The following is a 15,900-nucleotide window of genomic DNA, read 5'->3' as shown; positions in this document are numbered from 1 at the left end:
GACAGGCTGCCATATTTATTTCCTTTTTAACAATACCAGTTGCCTGGCAGTTCTTGTGATCCTGTGTCTCTAATACTGTTAGCCATAGACCCTGAACAAGAATTTGCAGAACAGGTACTCTGACTTAGCTGACTCAGGTTTTACTGGATTACCCATATGCTTGTTCCAGGGTTTTGACTCCAACACTACATATGCCAGAAAATCAACAGGACTGCCAGGCAACTGGCATTGTTTACAAGAAAATACAAGAAAATAAATATGGCAGCCTCCATATACTCACCTCAGTTTCTCTTTAATACATTTCCAGGCATGTAATTAATTTGAAAGTCCATATGTGGTGCATTTGAGCATCTCAGTACCCAGCAGCTAGTATCCAGAGTAAGAATGAAGGGAAGAAAGAGATAGAGGGGGGAAGGATGGGAAAAATAAGACAGAGAGGTACATTCTTTCTTGATCAGAGACTTAATAACATTATTTAAGTGGGCTTTGCTCAGTTATGTTCTGTACTATTTTCACATAATGCACACCTTAGTTTGTAAACCTATTTTCCAGGGCCATCTTCCCTTCTTGTTCAAAAGGACCCTCAACACAATGGACAATGGGCAGATGGTGAGTCAGGGTAGTAAAGGATTATTTTGTTTACCTGGGCCCTAATGCTGGTTACACATGTTACATTTTTCCACTCGATAGATGGATCCGATAGATAATTCCTGTCATGTCCGATATTCCTTCCAATCGATTCTGCGCTCGATTTCTCATAGAAGTGAATGGAAAAAGATAAGAAAAATTAGTGGAAGATAAGAGAATCAAGTGCAGAATCGTGCAGAAAAAAACAATCCGGTGGAAAATCGAGTGAAAAAAACGCATCGTGTGTACCCAGCATAAGATCCTTGAGCCTTGTACACATGCTAGATAATGGTTGGGCCACATCTGCCATTAATCTAAAGTGAGTCGCTCCCCATCCCCTTTGATTTGTTGGCGAGAGATTATCCTACTCACCCTGCCTGGTCTGTGCCACTTTGTCACATGACGAGCCATCAGCCCTCCTTCCCCTCTAATGCAACACAACACTTTACTAGCCTGTTGGCTTGAGACTTATTTTTACAGAACTCATCTCCAAACTGTGGCTCAAGGGATCAAGTCCCAATACCCTGTGAGTGACAGTCTTTGCATGTGTGTATAAGGTTTTAGGGTTTTTCGTGTGAGATTAAGGGGATAAGTAACTGGATAGATTTATCTTTCTCTGTGACAGAGAAATGTCACCCAGTCAAGTAGATTAATTTCCCAAGTCTGCTGTACTGACTCCAGACATTTCCTATTTTGCTTAACTACAAAGATATTAAAAAATATAATTCAGAAGTTTGTTGGTTTGTATGTGAACGACTGAAACTCATTACTCTGGTTGCCTAAGCAATAAGGGAGCAGCAGCTGGCAGCCAAATAGTTTTTATTTCAAATTTTAAAAAGTTTGTTCATTTTTTTGTTACTTATTCATACAAAATTATTTTCAGATTTGGCCATAGGTAGCCCCATACTTTGATACCCACCTCCTCCTAGGTACTGAAGGTGGGGAAGAGGCCGTTGTCAATAACATTGGTCTGTAGTGTTCTGCAAAGGGGGGCGTGCCCCCAAACCCCTCCTTTGCAAAGTACTTCTAAATATATCTTTACAAGAACTGTTTTCCTATTCATTTCAGTAGGGCCATGAACAGCTGCAGTAGGAGTGGAGCACAACCTCAGGAATATAAAACAGTGCAACAGCTTGCACTTTCTGTACAAAGGGATGCTGAAAAGTTCCTGGCTTAGCCCACTTCCAGATGAAAAACAAGCGTTGGGGTTTAAGAAAGCCCAATATCTTAGCATGTAACTGTGCACATATCAGGTGTTTGTGATTCTTAAAACTGTTTTTTCTTTTAGTGAGAAGCTGTCACAACAGAACCACAAGCAAGTTTTTATGTCCTTGAAGTTATGCGCCGTCATTAATTTTTAGTTTCTCCAGGGAAATCAGAGAAGGACATTCACACTGAGATGTCACAACCAATGGGCGAGAAATGTCCTTCCTACAGCACTCTCAGAACCTGGATACCTTGTTTCAAGACTGGGCCTTTTTATCGTTGAAAATGAGCCCCGAAGTGGGCACCCCTCAACCTCAAATGACCAGGCAACATGCAATGCTGTCCAGGAGCTGATTATTGAGGACCAGCAACCAGCGACTATCCCAGATACCGTACATCTCATGGGAGTGTGTTGAGTTTGTTATCACCACTAAAGGCCGATTCACACTACAAAAGCTTTTTAAGCCCTAGTGATTTGAAAAGCTCTTGCTAATGCATTGCTTTCAAGTGAGAACACACACATAGGATAGCATTAGCAAGAGCTTTTCAAATCACAAGGGCTTAGAAAAAGCTCTTGTAGTGTGAACCAGCCCTAACCTAGACATGTGCAAGCTTGCAGCAAAGATGGTGCCGAAATGTCTGAACAGAGATCAGAAGAACAGCGAAGAAGAACCATGTGAACAGCTGCACAAGACTTTTTCGCATTTGGCAAAAGTGAGTTTTCTCTTGTCCACAGATTACCTGCTTTTCACTAGATGAAGATGAGATGCAAACTGCTGATTCAATTTTTTTTTCTTTTTTGCAAATTTCAACCTAAAATTAGAACAATCCTAATCAACAACAACAACTGTATTTGACTGGCCCAGTTCCATGCAATTTGCACCAAAGCTCAGAAAATTCACATCTCATTGATCTCTGCTAGGAATAATAATACAAAATATGATGTTATTCTTAAAATCTCAAATAAAAAATATGTTTAAAGGAAGGAATGATTGCTACAATGAATTGTTTAATAAAAAAAAAGGTATAAGCAGAAAGATACAGCATGTTCCAGTACACTGGCTAAAAGAAATTAACCAATGCCAAGTGAATACAACTGATTTTATCTGCTATTGAAGGTATTTCTTAAATGCATCATCTCATATGCATTTGCATGTCCATCATCGTAAGCCTTTGGTGTATGTAGAGCTGACATCATAAGGTTATGTTGGGTAAGCCTCCTCCTCCAGCCTCAGCACAAGCTGGTAATACATGTGCATCTCCTATGCGTGTCCAACCCCATAGCCTAATATAGCCTGTTGCCACTAGAAGCTTACTACCTTGCATCTGTTTACCACCAGGCAATATGAAGTCACACAGACAGCAGGTGCATTACTGATTTTACAATTTAAAGTAAGATTTTGTGTATTCTTCTTGTTTTCAATAATTTGTATTAGATTTTCCAGAATAATAAGAAACGTTTTTTGCAAACCGTAGTTAACAAATATGCCTCTTGTGAAAATACTGTGTATAGTGCTCTTGGTTACTTAGAGACACTGCAGTGAAAAAAATGTATGATCTAATGATTTGTATGTGTAGTACAGCTAAGAAAAAAAAAATATTAGCAGCAGAGACACAAGTCTAAAGGGGCCCATACACTTACCGATTTCCTCGCCGATATACATCCGATTTGATCACTGTGATCGAATCGGCTGTGAAATCGTTGCGCAAACGCTGACCAAACGATCGATTTCCGTCCAAAATCAATCATACCTGTCGATTCCCGTCGATCTGTCCGTGCGGAAGATTTCGCTCGATTGCCGGCGGGTGGGGAGTGCTTCGATAGCAGCGTTCGAATGCCTGACGACCGATGCAATACAGCGGCAATACATTACCTGCTCCGGCTGGTGCATGTCCCCGCTGTCCCCGCTGCTTCTTCTCCGTGCTGGGCTCCGAGTCCAGCGGGCTTCACTTCTTCCTGTCCCGGCAGGAAGTTTAAACAGTAGAGCGCCCTCTACAGTTTAAACTTCCCCTGGCATGAAGTTCAGTGAAGCTGCAGCCCTGGAGCCCAGAGCGGAGAAGAAGACAGAGGAGACCGGGGGACTTGCGCCGGCCGGATCAGGTAATGTATGCAGGGGGGGGGCGGTGGCAGCTCCACAGATTGTGATCGTTTCAGGCTGAAATCAATTCACAATCTGTTTGCAGTAAAGGCAGCCATACGATCCCTCTCTGATCAGATTCGATCAGAGAGGGATCTATCTGTTGGTCGATCTGATGGCAAATCGACCAGTGTAGGGCCACCTTAATATTGTTTCCAGTAAAGTAAGAGCTAAGAAACTCCAGTTGTTATCTATGCAAATTAGCCATTGAGCTCCACGACTTTCAAAGTCGCAGAAAACTCTGCCAGACACTTGAGATAATAAGCTTTAAAAGGCAATGTATCTTTTTTTCCCTCTGCAGGGAAGATTTTCCAGAGCAGGCTAGTGAACTTTTGAACCCATTTAGAATGCTGAGTAGTGTCTAAACTGCAAATATTAGAGAATGATGCAATGTTATAAAAAACACTATATAACTGAAAATAAAAATATTAGAATATTTTCTTTGCTACTAAAATTCTAGTAATTATCCGTATTACACAACCAATTCATTATATCATTTTTTATTTTTTTTGCTTCAGTGTCGCTTTAATTGTGATTGCACAAAAAATGGAAACAGTGTCCTAGGTTGTTGAACACATGCAGTCTCCAGTGGGAGAAAAAGTACAACACACATACAATCAAAAGCATTTGAGTGTTTCTGGAAAACAGTCGCTCACCCATTCTCTCTGCCAATCTCGGGCTGGACAAGTAGGACTGTTTAGGCTTGAAGTGAACCATAAACTGATGAGATACACAATTATATTTATCCTCCTACTCCTAAAAATGACTTTTCTAAGTATTCCAGGGTTTTCTTTTATAGTTAAACATTTACAAAGTAGGTTTAAGTGTTTTACTGTCACTGATCAGAAAAACTAAACTAAAAAGATCAATAGATCTGGTGTTTTATGTCTCCCCGCCCTCAGAAGTTGTATTCTGCCAGGAATACTTTTATGGCTGTACTTTGCTTATCAGTGATGTTTACTATATCCCCGATAAGGTACAGACAAGACAGAAGTTGTCACTTCCATACCTAAAAATTAACTATTTCAGGCAGCAAAATAAAACAAGTAAAACAGCGTGGTTATTAATATGTTTTGTACTGTACATACACATGTCTATCTCAACATGTCACATGTCGCCTCGGGGTACACTTTAACTGTATGCTGTCTGGGCCCACATTTCAGTGAATGCCAAGCCTGCATCATACAACTAAAATGCCAAGTGTTGTATAGCGCTTTTCTCCTGTTGAGCTCAAAGCTCCAGAGAGCTGCAGTAGCAGTACTGTAGGCAGTAGCAGTGATAAAGGACAACTTTAGTGAGAATAATTTGGAGGCTGCCACATTTATTTCCTCTTTAACAATACCAGTTGCTTGGCAGTCCTGCTGATCTATTTGGCTGCAGTAGTGTCTGAATCAAACCAGAAACAAGCATGCAGCTAATCTTGTCAGATCTGACAATAATGTCAAACACCTGATCTGCTGCATGCTTGTTCAGGGTCTATGGCTAAAAGTATTAGATGGACAGGATCAGCAGGATAGCCAGGCAACTGGTACTGCTTATAAGGAAATAAATATGGCAGCCTCCATATCCCTCTTGCTTCAGTAGATCTTTAAAGGATACATCCAGGAATCTGACAAATAAATGTTTCATTCACCTGGGGCTTCTTCCAGCCCCTAGAAGTCTGTTAGGTCCGACGGCGCAGTTCCGCTTTGAGCCAGGCCTCCACTCTACCCTCCTTAAAGAGAAACCGTGAGAATTGAACTTCATCCCAATCAGTAGCTGATACCCCCTTTCCCATGAGAAATCTTTTCCTCTTCACAAACGGATCATCAGGGGGCTCTGTATGGCTGATATTGTGGTGAAACCCCTCCTACAGTGGGATGTCAGGACCTGGTCCTGACAGTTTCCTGTCTGTGAACCTCATTGCATTGTGGGAAATAGCGGTTTACAGCTGGGTCCAACTGCCAAAAAAGATAGCAGCTTCTCTTTCCAGTGACATCACCTGCCAGCAGTAAAAATGTCACCACGTGGTAAATGTCAGAATGTAAATCAGGGAGAGGAAAGATTTTACAATGGGAAAACACTGACTAAATAATTTGCACATAATTATTGTAGTCTTGCTCCTTACTCAATAGGTGCTGGCTTATTGAACAGGAAGAGCGGAGATTCGAATCCTGGTCACCTATGTCAGAGGCAGTCCCCTTAACCATACTATCCAGCCACTTAAAGAACAGGCGTGTTTACCGTTCCTCCTGATTACTCCCGTGATGCTCCCTTTCTGTGTAAATGGCCCTGTTAGCTGGATCAGGTCAACTCACCACCGCAATTGGAAGCGATCTCATAGATGACGGTGTTAACTGTCGGTAATTGGGCACCCGATGCGAGTAGTAGCTAATAGCAAATGTTTATCGGTTAGGTTAGAACAATGCTGTGGATGCATCATGTGCAGTTATATGTATGAAAAGTTATTTCTTGTAATCTGTATGTTTTTTTTTTACCTTTTTCATTCTGGATGTTTTTAGCTGGTTGTACAGAATCCTTTTCTCTGATTTTGTCTTCTATATATCCGGTCTAGTTCCAGTTTATAAATATCTTCAGAAGATGGCCAGCAAGCAAAATGGACAGAAGAAAAAGATGTTGTGAACAGAATCTGTCTGCGACCTCTTTACAAGCATATCCATTGTCTCTGCAGGAAGCAGTGTACGCACTCAGGCCTGGTGCACACCAAAAACCGCTAGCAGATCCGCAAAATGCTAGCAGATTTTGAAACGCTTTTTCTTCTTTTTCTGCAGCGTTTCAGCTAGCGTTTTGCGGTTTTGTGTAGCGGTTTTGGTGTAGTAGATTTCATGTATTGTTACAGTAAAGCTGTTACTGAACAGCTACTGTAACAAAAACCGCCTGGCAAACCGCTCTGAAGTGCCGTTTTTCAGAGCGGTTTGCGGTTTTCCTATACTTAACATTGAGGCAGAAACGCATCTGCAATCCAAAATCTGCTGCAGCCCGGGAGTATGCGTTTCTGCAAAACGCCTCCCGCTCTGGTGTGCACCAGCCCATTGAAATACATTACCCTAGCAGATCCGCACCCGCAAGCAGATCGCAAACCGCAGCGGAAACGCTCCGGTGTGCACTAGGCCTCAATGTTTAATACTACCTGGCCTCTCTCCACTTAGCATTGTAGGAAGAGGCTTTAGTAAAGGTTCTGGATTCAGGTTTCTGATGCATGTTTCAAAATACACCGCTCAAAAAAATAAAGGGAACAGAAAAATAAGACATCCTAGATCTGAATGAATTTAATATTCTTATTAAATACGTTGTTCTTTTCATAGTTGAATGTGCTGACGAAATAACACAAAAATGATCAATGGAAATCAAATTTGGAGGTCTGGTTTTGGAGACACTCTCAAAATTAAAGTGAAGAAAACACTACAGCCTGATCCAACTTTGAATGTCCTTGAAACAAGTAAAAATGTGGCTCATTAGTGTGTGTGGCCTCCACGTGCCTGTATGACCTCCCTACAACACCTGGGCATGCTCCTGATGAAGTGGTGGATGGTTTTCTGAGGGATCTTGTACACAACCTGGAATAAAGCATCCAACAACTCCTGGACAGACTGTGGTGCAATGTGGCATTGGTGGATGGAGTAAGACATGATGTCCCAGATGTGCTTAATTAGAGTAACCAGACGTCCCGGATTGCCCGGGACACGTCCCGGATTCGGGGTCCGCTGTCCCAGGCTTAATGAGGTCCCGGGAAACGTCCCGCTTTCAGCAGCGGGACGTCCTGGCCTCGGGACTCTGGCCACTCTCCTCATGAACTGGCAGCGGCGTCTATAGATGTCGTGCCAGTTCATTGCCCGCAGCCCCGCTCCAGCCTCCTCTTCCGGTGTCTGTTCCGACATCGGCAGGCGAGCAGGGCTACGGCAAGATGGCTGCCGAAGCCCTGTACTGGAGACTATTTGTGTCTCCAGTACAGGGCTTCGGGCGCCATCTTGCCGTAGCCCTGTCAGCGCGGGAGACGAGCAGGAGTAAGGTGGTCCCGGAAGCAGCGCGCCAGGGGCCGGAGACTTCTGCCAGGTGAGTAAATGCTTTCTTTTCCAGGTGAAATGTTTGCCCGCATTGCGTTTCTTTTCCAGGTGAAATGTTTGCCCGCATTGCGTTTCTTTTCCAGGTGAAATGTTTGCCCGCATTGTGTTTCTTTTCCAGGTGAAATGTTTGCCCGCATTGCGTTTCTTTTCCAGGTGAAATGATTGCCCACATTGCGTTTCTTTTCCAGGTGAAATGTTTGCCCGCATTGCGTTTCTTTTCCAGGTGAAATGTTTGCCCGCATTGCGTTTCTTTTCCAGGTGAAATGTTTGCCCGCATTGCGTTTCTTTTCCAGATGAAATGTTTGCCCGCATTGCGTTTCTTTTCCAGGTGAAATGTTTGCCCGCATTGCGTTTCGTTTCTGGTGAAATGTTTGCCCGCATTGCTATTCTTTTCTGGTGAAATGTTTACCCGCATTGCGTTTCTTTTCTGGTGAAATGTATGCCCGCATTGTGTTTCTTTTCCAGGTGAAATGTTTGCCCACATTGCGTTTCTTTTTCAGGTGAAATGTTTGCCCGCATTGCGTTTCTTTTTCAGGTGAAATGTTTGCCTGCATTGCGTTTCTTTTCCAGGTGAAATGTTTGCCCGCATTGCGTTTCTTTTTCAGGTGAAATGTTTGCCCGCATTGCGTTTCTTTTTCAGGTGAAATGTTTGCCCGCATTGCGTTTCTTTTCCAGGTGAAATGTTTGCCCGCATTGCGTTTCTTTTTCAGGTGAAATGTTTGCCCGCATTGCGTTTCTTTTTCAGGTGAAATGTTTGCCCGCATTGCGTTTCTTTTCCAGGTGAAATGTTTGCCCGCATTGCGTTTCTTTTCCAGGTGAAATGTTTGCCTGCATTGCGTTTCTTTTCTGGTGAAATGTTTGCCCGCATTGCGTTTATTTTCTGGTGAAATGTTTGCCCGCATTGCGTTTACTTTCTAGTGAAATGTTTGCCCGCATTGCGTTTCTTTTCTGGGGAAATGTTTGCCCGCATTGCGTTTCTTTTCTGGTGAAATGTTTGCCCGCATTGTGTTTCTTTTCTGGTGAAATGTTTGCTCGCATTGCGTTTCTTTTCTGGTGAAATGTTTGCCCGCATTGCGTTTACTTTCTGGTGAAATGTTTGCCCGCATTGCGTTTACTTTCTAGTGAAATGTTTGCCCGCATTGCGTTTCTTTTCTGGGGAAATGTTTGCCCGCATTGCGTTTCTTTTCTGGGGAAATGTTTGCCCGCATTGCGTTAATTTTCTGGTGAAATGTTTGCCCGCATTGCATTAATTTTCTGGTGAAATGTTTGCCCGCATTGCAGTAATTTTCTGGTGAAATGTTTGCCCGCATTGCAGTAATTTTCTGGTGAAATGTTTGCCCACATTGCAGTAATTTTCTGGTGAAATGTTTGCCCGCATTGCGTTTATTTTGTACTGACATGTTGCCCGCATTGCGTTTATTTTGTACTGACATGTTTGCCCGCATTGCATTTTTATTTTGTACTGAGTACTGACATGGTTGCCCGCATTGTGTTTATTTTGTACTGACATGTTTGCCTGCATTGCGTTTATTTTGTACTGACATGGTTGCCCGCATTGCGTTTATTTTGTACTGACATTTTTGCCCGCATTGCGTTTATTTTGTACTGACATTTTTGCCCGCATTGCATTTATTGTGTACTGATATGTTGCCCGCATTGCATTTATTTTATACTGACATGTTGCCCGCATTGCGTTTATTTTGTGCTGACATGTTGCCCATTGCATTTAGTTTCTGGTGTTCGGGGTAACTGTTACTGCATTTATTATTTAATGGTCATAGATGGCTATGTTTGCTGCTTTGTGGTTACGGTATACTATTAGCATCACACAGTTTCTGAACACCCATGATGCAAAGTCTCGTTTGTCCACATCATGGCATAAACATTGCTTTCTTATGCCTCGCTGTTACATCATTACGTTAGCTCCGCCCATACAATGTCATGGCCACGCCCATTTTTTGCCGCGGCGCGCAGCCCCTCCCCCCCCGGTCTTCATCGCTGTGCGCTCCTCAGTCCTCCCCACTTTTCGCCCCCCACCCTCCCTGTCCCAGGTTGGACCCACAAAAATCTGGTCACTCTGGCTTAATTGTACTCAGGTCTGGTGAACGGACGGGCCAGTCCATAGTATCAATGCCTTCGTCTTGCAGGAACTGCTGACACACTCCATGAAGTCTAGCAATGTCTTGCATTAGGAGGATCCCAGGGCCAACCGCACCAGCATATGGTCTCACAAGGGGTCTGAGGATATCATCTCGGTACCTAATGACAGTTAGGCTACCTCTGGTGAGCACATGTAGGGCTGTGCAGCCCCCAAATAAATGCCACCCCACATCATTGCTGACCCACTGCCAAACCGGTCATGCTAGAGGATGTTGCAGGCAGCAGAATGTTCTCCACGGCATCTCCAGACTTTGTCACGTCTGTCACATGTGCTCAGTGTGAACCTGCTTTCATCTGTGAAGAGCACAGGGCTTGGAGTTACATTGTGTTGTTTAATTGTTCCCTTCATTTTTTTTTTGAGAAGTGTATTAATTAAAAGTTACGTTTTAACAAGACTATTTATCCCCTACAACAAGATAATTTGTGTATTTCCATAAATATAAGACCTTAGGATTGCAAGCAAATGTGCCTTATTTTTCTCTGTATATATAAACCACGGATAGTCTAGGAAAAATGCTCAACTTCAAAACAAACTTCTGCACTTTAACATTATAAAGAATTAAAATGGTCTGAAAGCCAACATTTCTAACATTTCTACTTTGCTCTAAAAGATTCCTCACAGCTTGAAAGCTACTATCCCAGATTTTTTTTAAGCAGAACATCACTGAAATGGTTAAACAAAGCACTTTGTCCTGTTTTTCAGCTTCAAATCCGCATCCAAACTTAAGATAACAGTCCTTTACACACATAGTAAAACATTGGAATGTAAACAAACACAGTGTAACAAGTGAAAAGGAGCTCTCTGTGAAGCTCTCTGTGCTTCAGACACACACAGAGTTCAGAATAGCTCATTAGAACATGTTAATATATAATAAAAAGCAGGTTGAATAAAATGCAATGATAGCATTTAGGGCACGATAAACTACACTTTGGAAACGTGTAATTTGTAAATGGACAATATTACTCGAGCACAAAAGCAAATATGAGTAATAAAAAGTAGGAAAACACATTTTTATTGAAAGTTATGTCTGAGTTCCAAACCACTTTAAGGCTGTCCAAAGTTCTATTCACTCCACTCCCTGAAGCCCAGCAATGTCCTGTTAAAGTGGAACTAAACTCAGAACTTCATTTCTGCTGTAAAAGAGTAGCCACAGCATGATAACCTTTATGTAAAAAAAACCTTCATTCCAATCTATCCTGCAAATCCTAAAAAAAAAACCTGAAGATTTATATGGTTTTACTTTTGAGGGAGGAACTGAAAGGGTTAAGCCTCTGTGTTTACAAAATGTAGAGCTGCCTAGGCAGAGCTCTTCAGCAGTCTATTCACAGTTGCTGATAAGAACTAATTGGACCGAACACAGAGAAGTGAATTTCTTCAGCAACTACATGTAGAATAAAGACTTTTCAGTGTGTGCTGTGCACGCGTTTGGATCCGCTTTAATGACAGCAGCTAATGCTGATGAGTTGGTTATGATGTGTAGTATGGAGCCACAGCAATTGCTTACAGATACCAGGGTTATACAGGTTTGCAATAAATAAATCAGTGAACTGATTTATATAGACTAACTGCAAAGCAAACTAAAGGTCCAAGCCTAGCAATGCCGAGTCCATACTGTCTATTGTTAAAACGTACAGTGCAATACTCCTAGAGGAAGGGATAAAGGCAGAGTACATCTGGTGGATACGAAAGACCTAGCTAAATCTGCTCAGGGCTGAAATCTCTCTTCATTAAAAAGATATAGGTATGACTAAGCCCTTTACCTAGGCACTCCTGAAATGTACAGACAAAGGGGCTGAACTTCTACTCTCTGATGTAATAAATCACTTAAGAGTCTATAAAAGAGGACACAACCATGCCTGAAATCCCTCTGCTTAGATTGAGTGCAGCAGACACAGTAGCAGTCTGAAGCCATTTATCTTATATTGTTATTCTAGGTGAGATAAAGGGTAGGGTGTCACAGCAGGCATGGGGAATAGCAAAAGTGGAGCTCTTTCTAAAGAGATACTTGATGATTTAAAACTGAACACAAGATACACAGAGGACGAACTCTGCAAGTGGTATGAGAGTTTCACAAAGCAATGTCCGGACGGCAAGATAACGCGCACAGACTTTGAAAAGATCTACGCCAATTTCTTCCCAAATTCAGATCCAAAAACATACGCCAGGCATGTTTTCCGCAGTTTTGATACGAATGACGATGGCACCTTGGACTTCCGAGAGTACATCATTGCACTTCACCTTACCTCTTCTGGGAAAACTAGTCTCAAGCTGGAATGGGCATTTTCTTTGTTCGATGTGGACAGGAACGGTGAAATCAGCAAATGTGAAGTACTTGAAATTATCACAGTAAGTACAGCCTAGATTTCGCCACTCCACAACAGATACTGCTAACTAAAGTTGACCATATTTTTCCACATCAGGAATCTTGGCCCAAGAACTTGCTGAATGGATGTTATGTACAAATAACCATAAAAGTGATTTTCTAAATCATGTAGAGATGCCTATTCCAACTACATGTATAGTCCTCATTCAGTTACATCTGCTAGCTGAGGTTCTGAGCTCTCAGTCGCAAAAAAACAAACGTAGGTGGGCCATTTATATTATAGGACTTAACATGGCAGAGAAACTTTGTGAAAAGGGATATATCCTTTAACAATCAAGGTTAATGTCCCCTTGTACCGACTAGTGTGTCTTAACATTCTTATTCTATGTGCACCAAATGAAAGACAGCGTCTGCCTTCTTCTCTATACTGTGGGTGACATCCTCTCAACTATTCCTTGCCCCTTATATATTTGTTGGGAATACACAATAACTGTAATTTAAAAAAAAATTCAAGCACCTCTTAATTATTTCAATTGACAAAACATGCTTCTTCAAGGTTATTTATATTTAATTTATTCTTTTTTTTATTTGCATGATTGGAACATAAGCACTCCCTGGGCTAAGTGTGCAGACGTTTGAAAACCTAACTGCCACTATACACAGAATAATCCATAAAAAGAACCATCTTTGATTCACAATCAGTATATAATTACATAGTTTGGTTGAGAAAAAGACATCCGTTTATCAAGTCCAGCCACCATATTAATAAAAAAAAATTAAATTAAAAACGAAATAAATAAACATTCAGTATCTTTCTCTCCTGCACCCTAAAGCAAACTTTCGAACCTTGGGACAATTAACCTTTAGGGGGAAAAAAATATTTATAACATAACAGGAAATATTCACAAATATATTTAAAAACCATTGAAAATAAAGTGGCTGACACTCCTTGCCATATTGTAATTAATATGTATGCTATGCTGCAGTTTTAACTGTGTAAAAACAGAGAAATGTATCCCCAATAAAAGTATGTTTCTCAGTGTTGTCGCAAACAAAGTGATGCCTGTTACAAACGAGTTAAAAAAACTGAACAAATGCTACACTCACTAAGTGCAATGTCTCAAATGTCTCAATGTCTCAAATCACGCGCCTCACTTGAAAAAGTTTATTATATTTTTTATGCTCAGCATGGTGTTAGCGCTCTTTCCTTGCAGCACTGGGTTACCAATTCAAAACTTCTGACAAGACACTATCTGCATGGAGTTCATATGTGTGTGAGTTTCCTTCAGGCATTCTCATTTAAAAAAAAAAACATACTGACAAATTAATTGGTTTCCCCAAAATTAGCCTTAGGTTACAAAATGGACAAAAAAAATATACCTCCACAATAAACTGAAAATGAATGTAGGCACATTTATAAAACGATTTGTGCAAAAATAGAGAAATGAAGTCCCACCTAATTGTTATTTAGTATTTATATAGCGCCGACATCTTCCACAGCGCTGTACAGAGTATATTGTCTTGTCACTTACCGTAACTGTCCCTCAGAGGGGCTCACAATCTAATCCCTACCATAGTCATATGTCTATGTATGTATCATGTAGTGTATGTATCATAGTCTAGGGCCAATTTAGGGAAACCCAATTAACTTATATGTTTTTTTGGGGGGATGTGGGAGGAAACCGGAGCACCCGAGGGAAACCCACACAGAAATGGGGAGACCATACAAACTCCATGGTGATAGTGCCCTGGATGCAATTCGAACTGGGGACCCAGCGCTGCAAGGCAAAAGTTCTAACCGCTAAACCACCATGCTGCCTACACCTAAAGTATATCACTTGGCTTGCTCCAATACAAGCTATTTGCTAAGCCAATGGTGTGCCATCTCTAAGTTTGTTGTTTTAAACAGTATATGCAGGAGTTGTGTACCTGCAGGAGTCTGACACTGCATACTGTGCCCAGAGTGGAGGGCCGGCGTGGTGTGGCGGGTGAGGACGTTTCCAAATATAGTAATAAAGCATGTCTCATTTCTAGCAAACAAAACAAGGCCTGTTATAAGAGCCATATGGTGGGGTTTAATATTGAGGAGCGTATCAGAATAAAATTTGGGGATGGACGGACCTGGAGAATGCTAGGACCAAAAACACACAAAGGGAACAAACACCAAGATGCTAATAGTGTAGTATGCCACTGTACCAAGAGATTCCTGGATTAAAAAAATGACTCACACTTTTTGAGTTGCAAGACAAGTGCAACCACCAATAAGGCCTGTGGAGGAATACCTGCCACTGCTCGGGATCATAAGGGTTCTCACTGGTCGCCTTCCTTATGATTATGGGGACTAGGCTAAAAGAGCAACCTCCCAACAGAGGTGTAAAACAGAAATACTGGTAGGTAGAGGCGCCCAAAAATAATAAAATATTAAATAATAGAAAAAAATATATATTAAAAATGCAGCAGCTGGCTTACCTTTCCTATTCACAAAGTAGCCAGTACCACTCAAAGTAACCTCATAAGGTTTATTGCACAGAAAATAGGGTTAGATAATGCTTTTTGCTGGTGTTGCCCAGGTCCTCAGGTCAATAGAACCTACAAAAAAGTGTCAAATAGCTGGGGTAAGAAGCTGGGTGCCATATAGCTGGGGTAAGAAGCTGGGTGCCATATAGCTGGGGTAAGAAGCTGGGTGCCATATAGCTGGGGTAAGAAGCTGGGTGCCATATAGCTGGGGTAAGAAGCTGGGTGCCATATAGCTGGGGTAAGAAGCTGGGTGCCATATAGCTGGGGTAAAAAGCTGGGTACCATATAGCTGGGGTAAGAAGATGGGTGTCATATAGCTGGGGTAAGAAGCTGGGTGCCATACAGCTGGGGTAAGAAGCTGGGTGCCATATAGCTGGGGTAAGAAGCTGGGTGCCATATAGCTGGGGTAAGTTGCTGGGTGCCATATAGCTAGGGTAAGAAGCTGGGTACCATATAGCTGGGGTAAGAAGCGGGGTGCCACATAGCTGGAGTAAGAAGCTGGGTGCCACATAGCTGGGGTAAGAAGCTGGGTGCCATATAGCTGGGGTAAGAAGCTGGGTACCATATAGCTGGGGTAAGAAGCTGGGTGCCGTATAGCTGGGGTAAGAAGCTGGGTGCCATACAGCTGGGGTAAGAAGCTGGGTGCCATATAGCTGGGGTAAGAAGCTGGGTGCCATATAGCTGGGGTAAGAAGCTGGGTGCCATATAGTTGGGGTAAGAAGTTGGGTGCCACATAGCTGGGGTAAGAAGCTGGGTGCCACATAGCTGGGGTAAGAAGCTGGGTGCCATATAGCTGGGGTAAGAAGCTGGGTGCCATATAGCTGGGGTAAGAAGCTGGGTACCATATAGCTGGGGTAAGCGGCT

General features: G+C 42.2%; 1 protein-coding gene across 1 annotated transcript in view; it reads left to right on the top strand.

The window, feature by feature from the left end:
* The first annotated feature begins 12,047 nt into the window (after nucleotides 1-12,047).
* The window catches only part of LOC137521586 (visinin-like), a 47,661-nt gene continuing 43,808 nt past the window's right edge, over nucleotides 12,048-15,900 (top strand). Inside the window, exon 1 of the mRNA XM_068241027.1 lies at nucleotides 12,048-12,542. Coding sequence (XP_068097128.1) covers nucleotides 12,162-12,542 — 381 coding nt within the window. The 5' untranslated portion in view covers nucleotides 12,048-12,161. The remainder of the gene's footprint in view (nucleotides 12,543-15,900) is intronic.

This window comes from Hyperolius riggenbachi, chromosome 6, assembly GCF_040937935.1.
Source record: "Hyperolius riggenbachi isolate aHypRig1 chromosome 6, aHypRig1.pri, whole genome shotgun sequence".
In the NCBI taxonomy this organism is placed as follows: domain Eukaryota; kingdom Metazoa; phylum Chordata; class Amphibia; order Anura; family Hyperoliidae; genus Hyperolius; species Hyperolius riggenbachi.
Note: the sequence above shows the minus strand (reverse complement) of the source record. Positions and strands in the feature narration are given on the sequence as shown.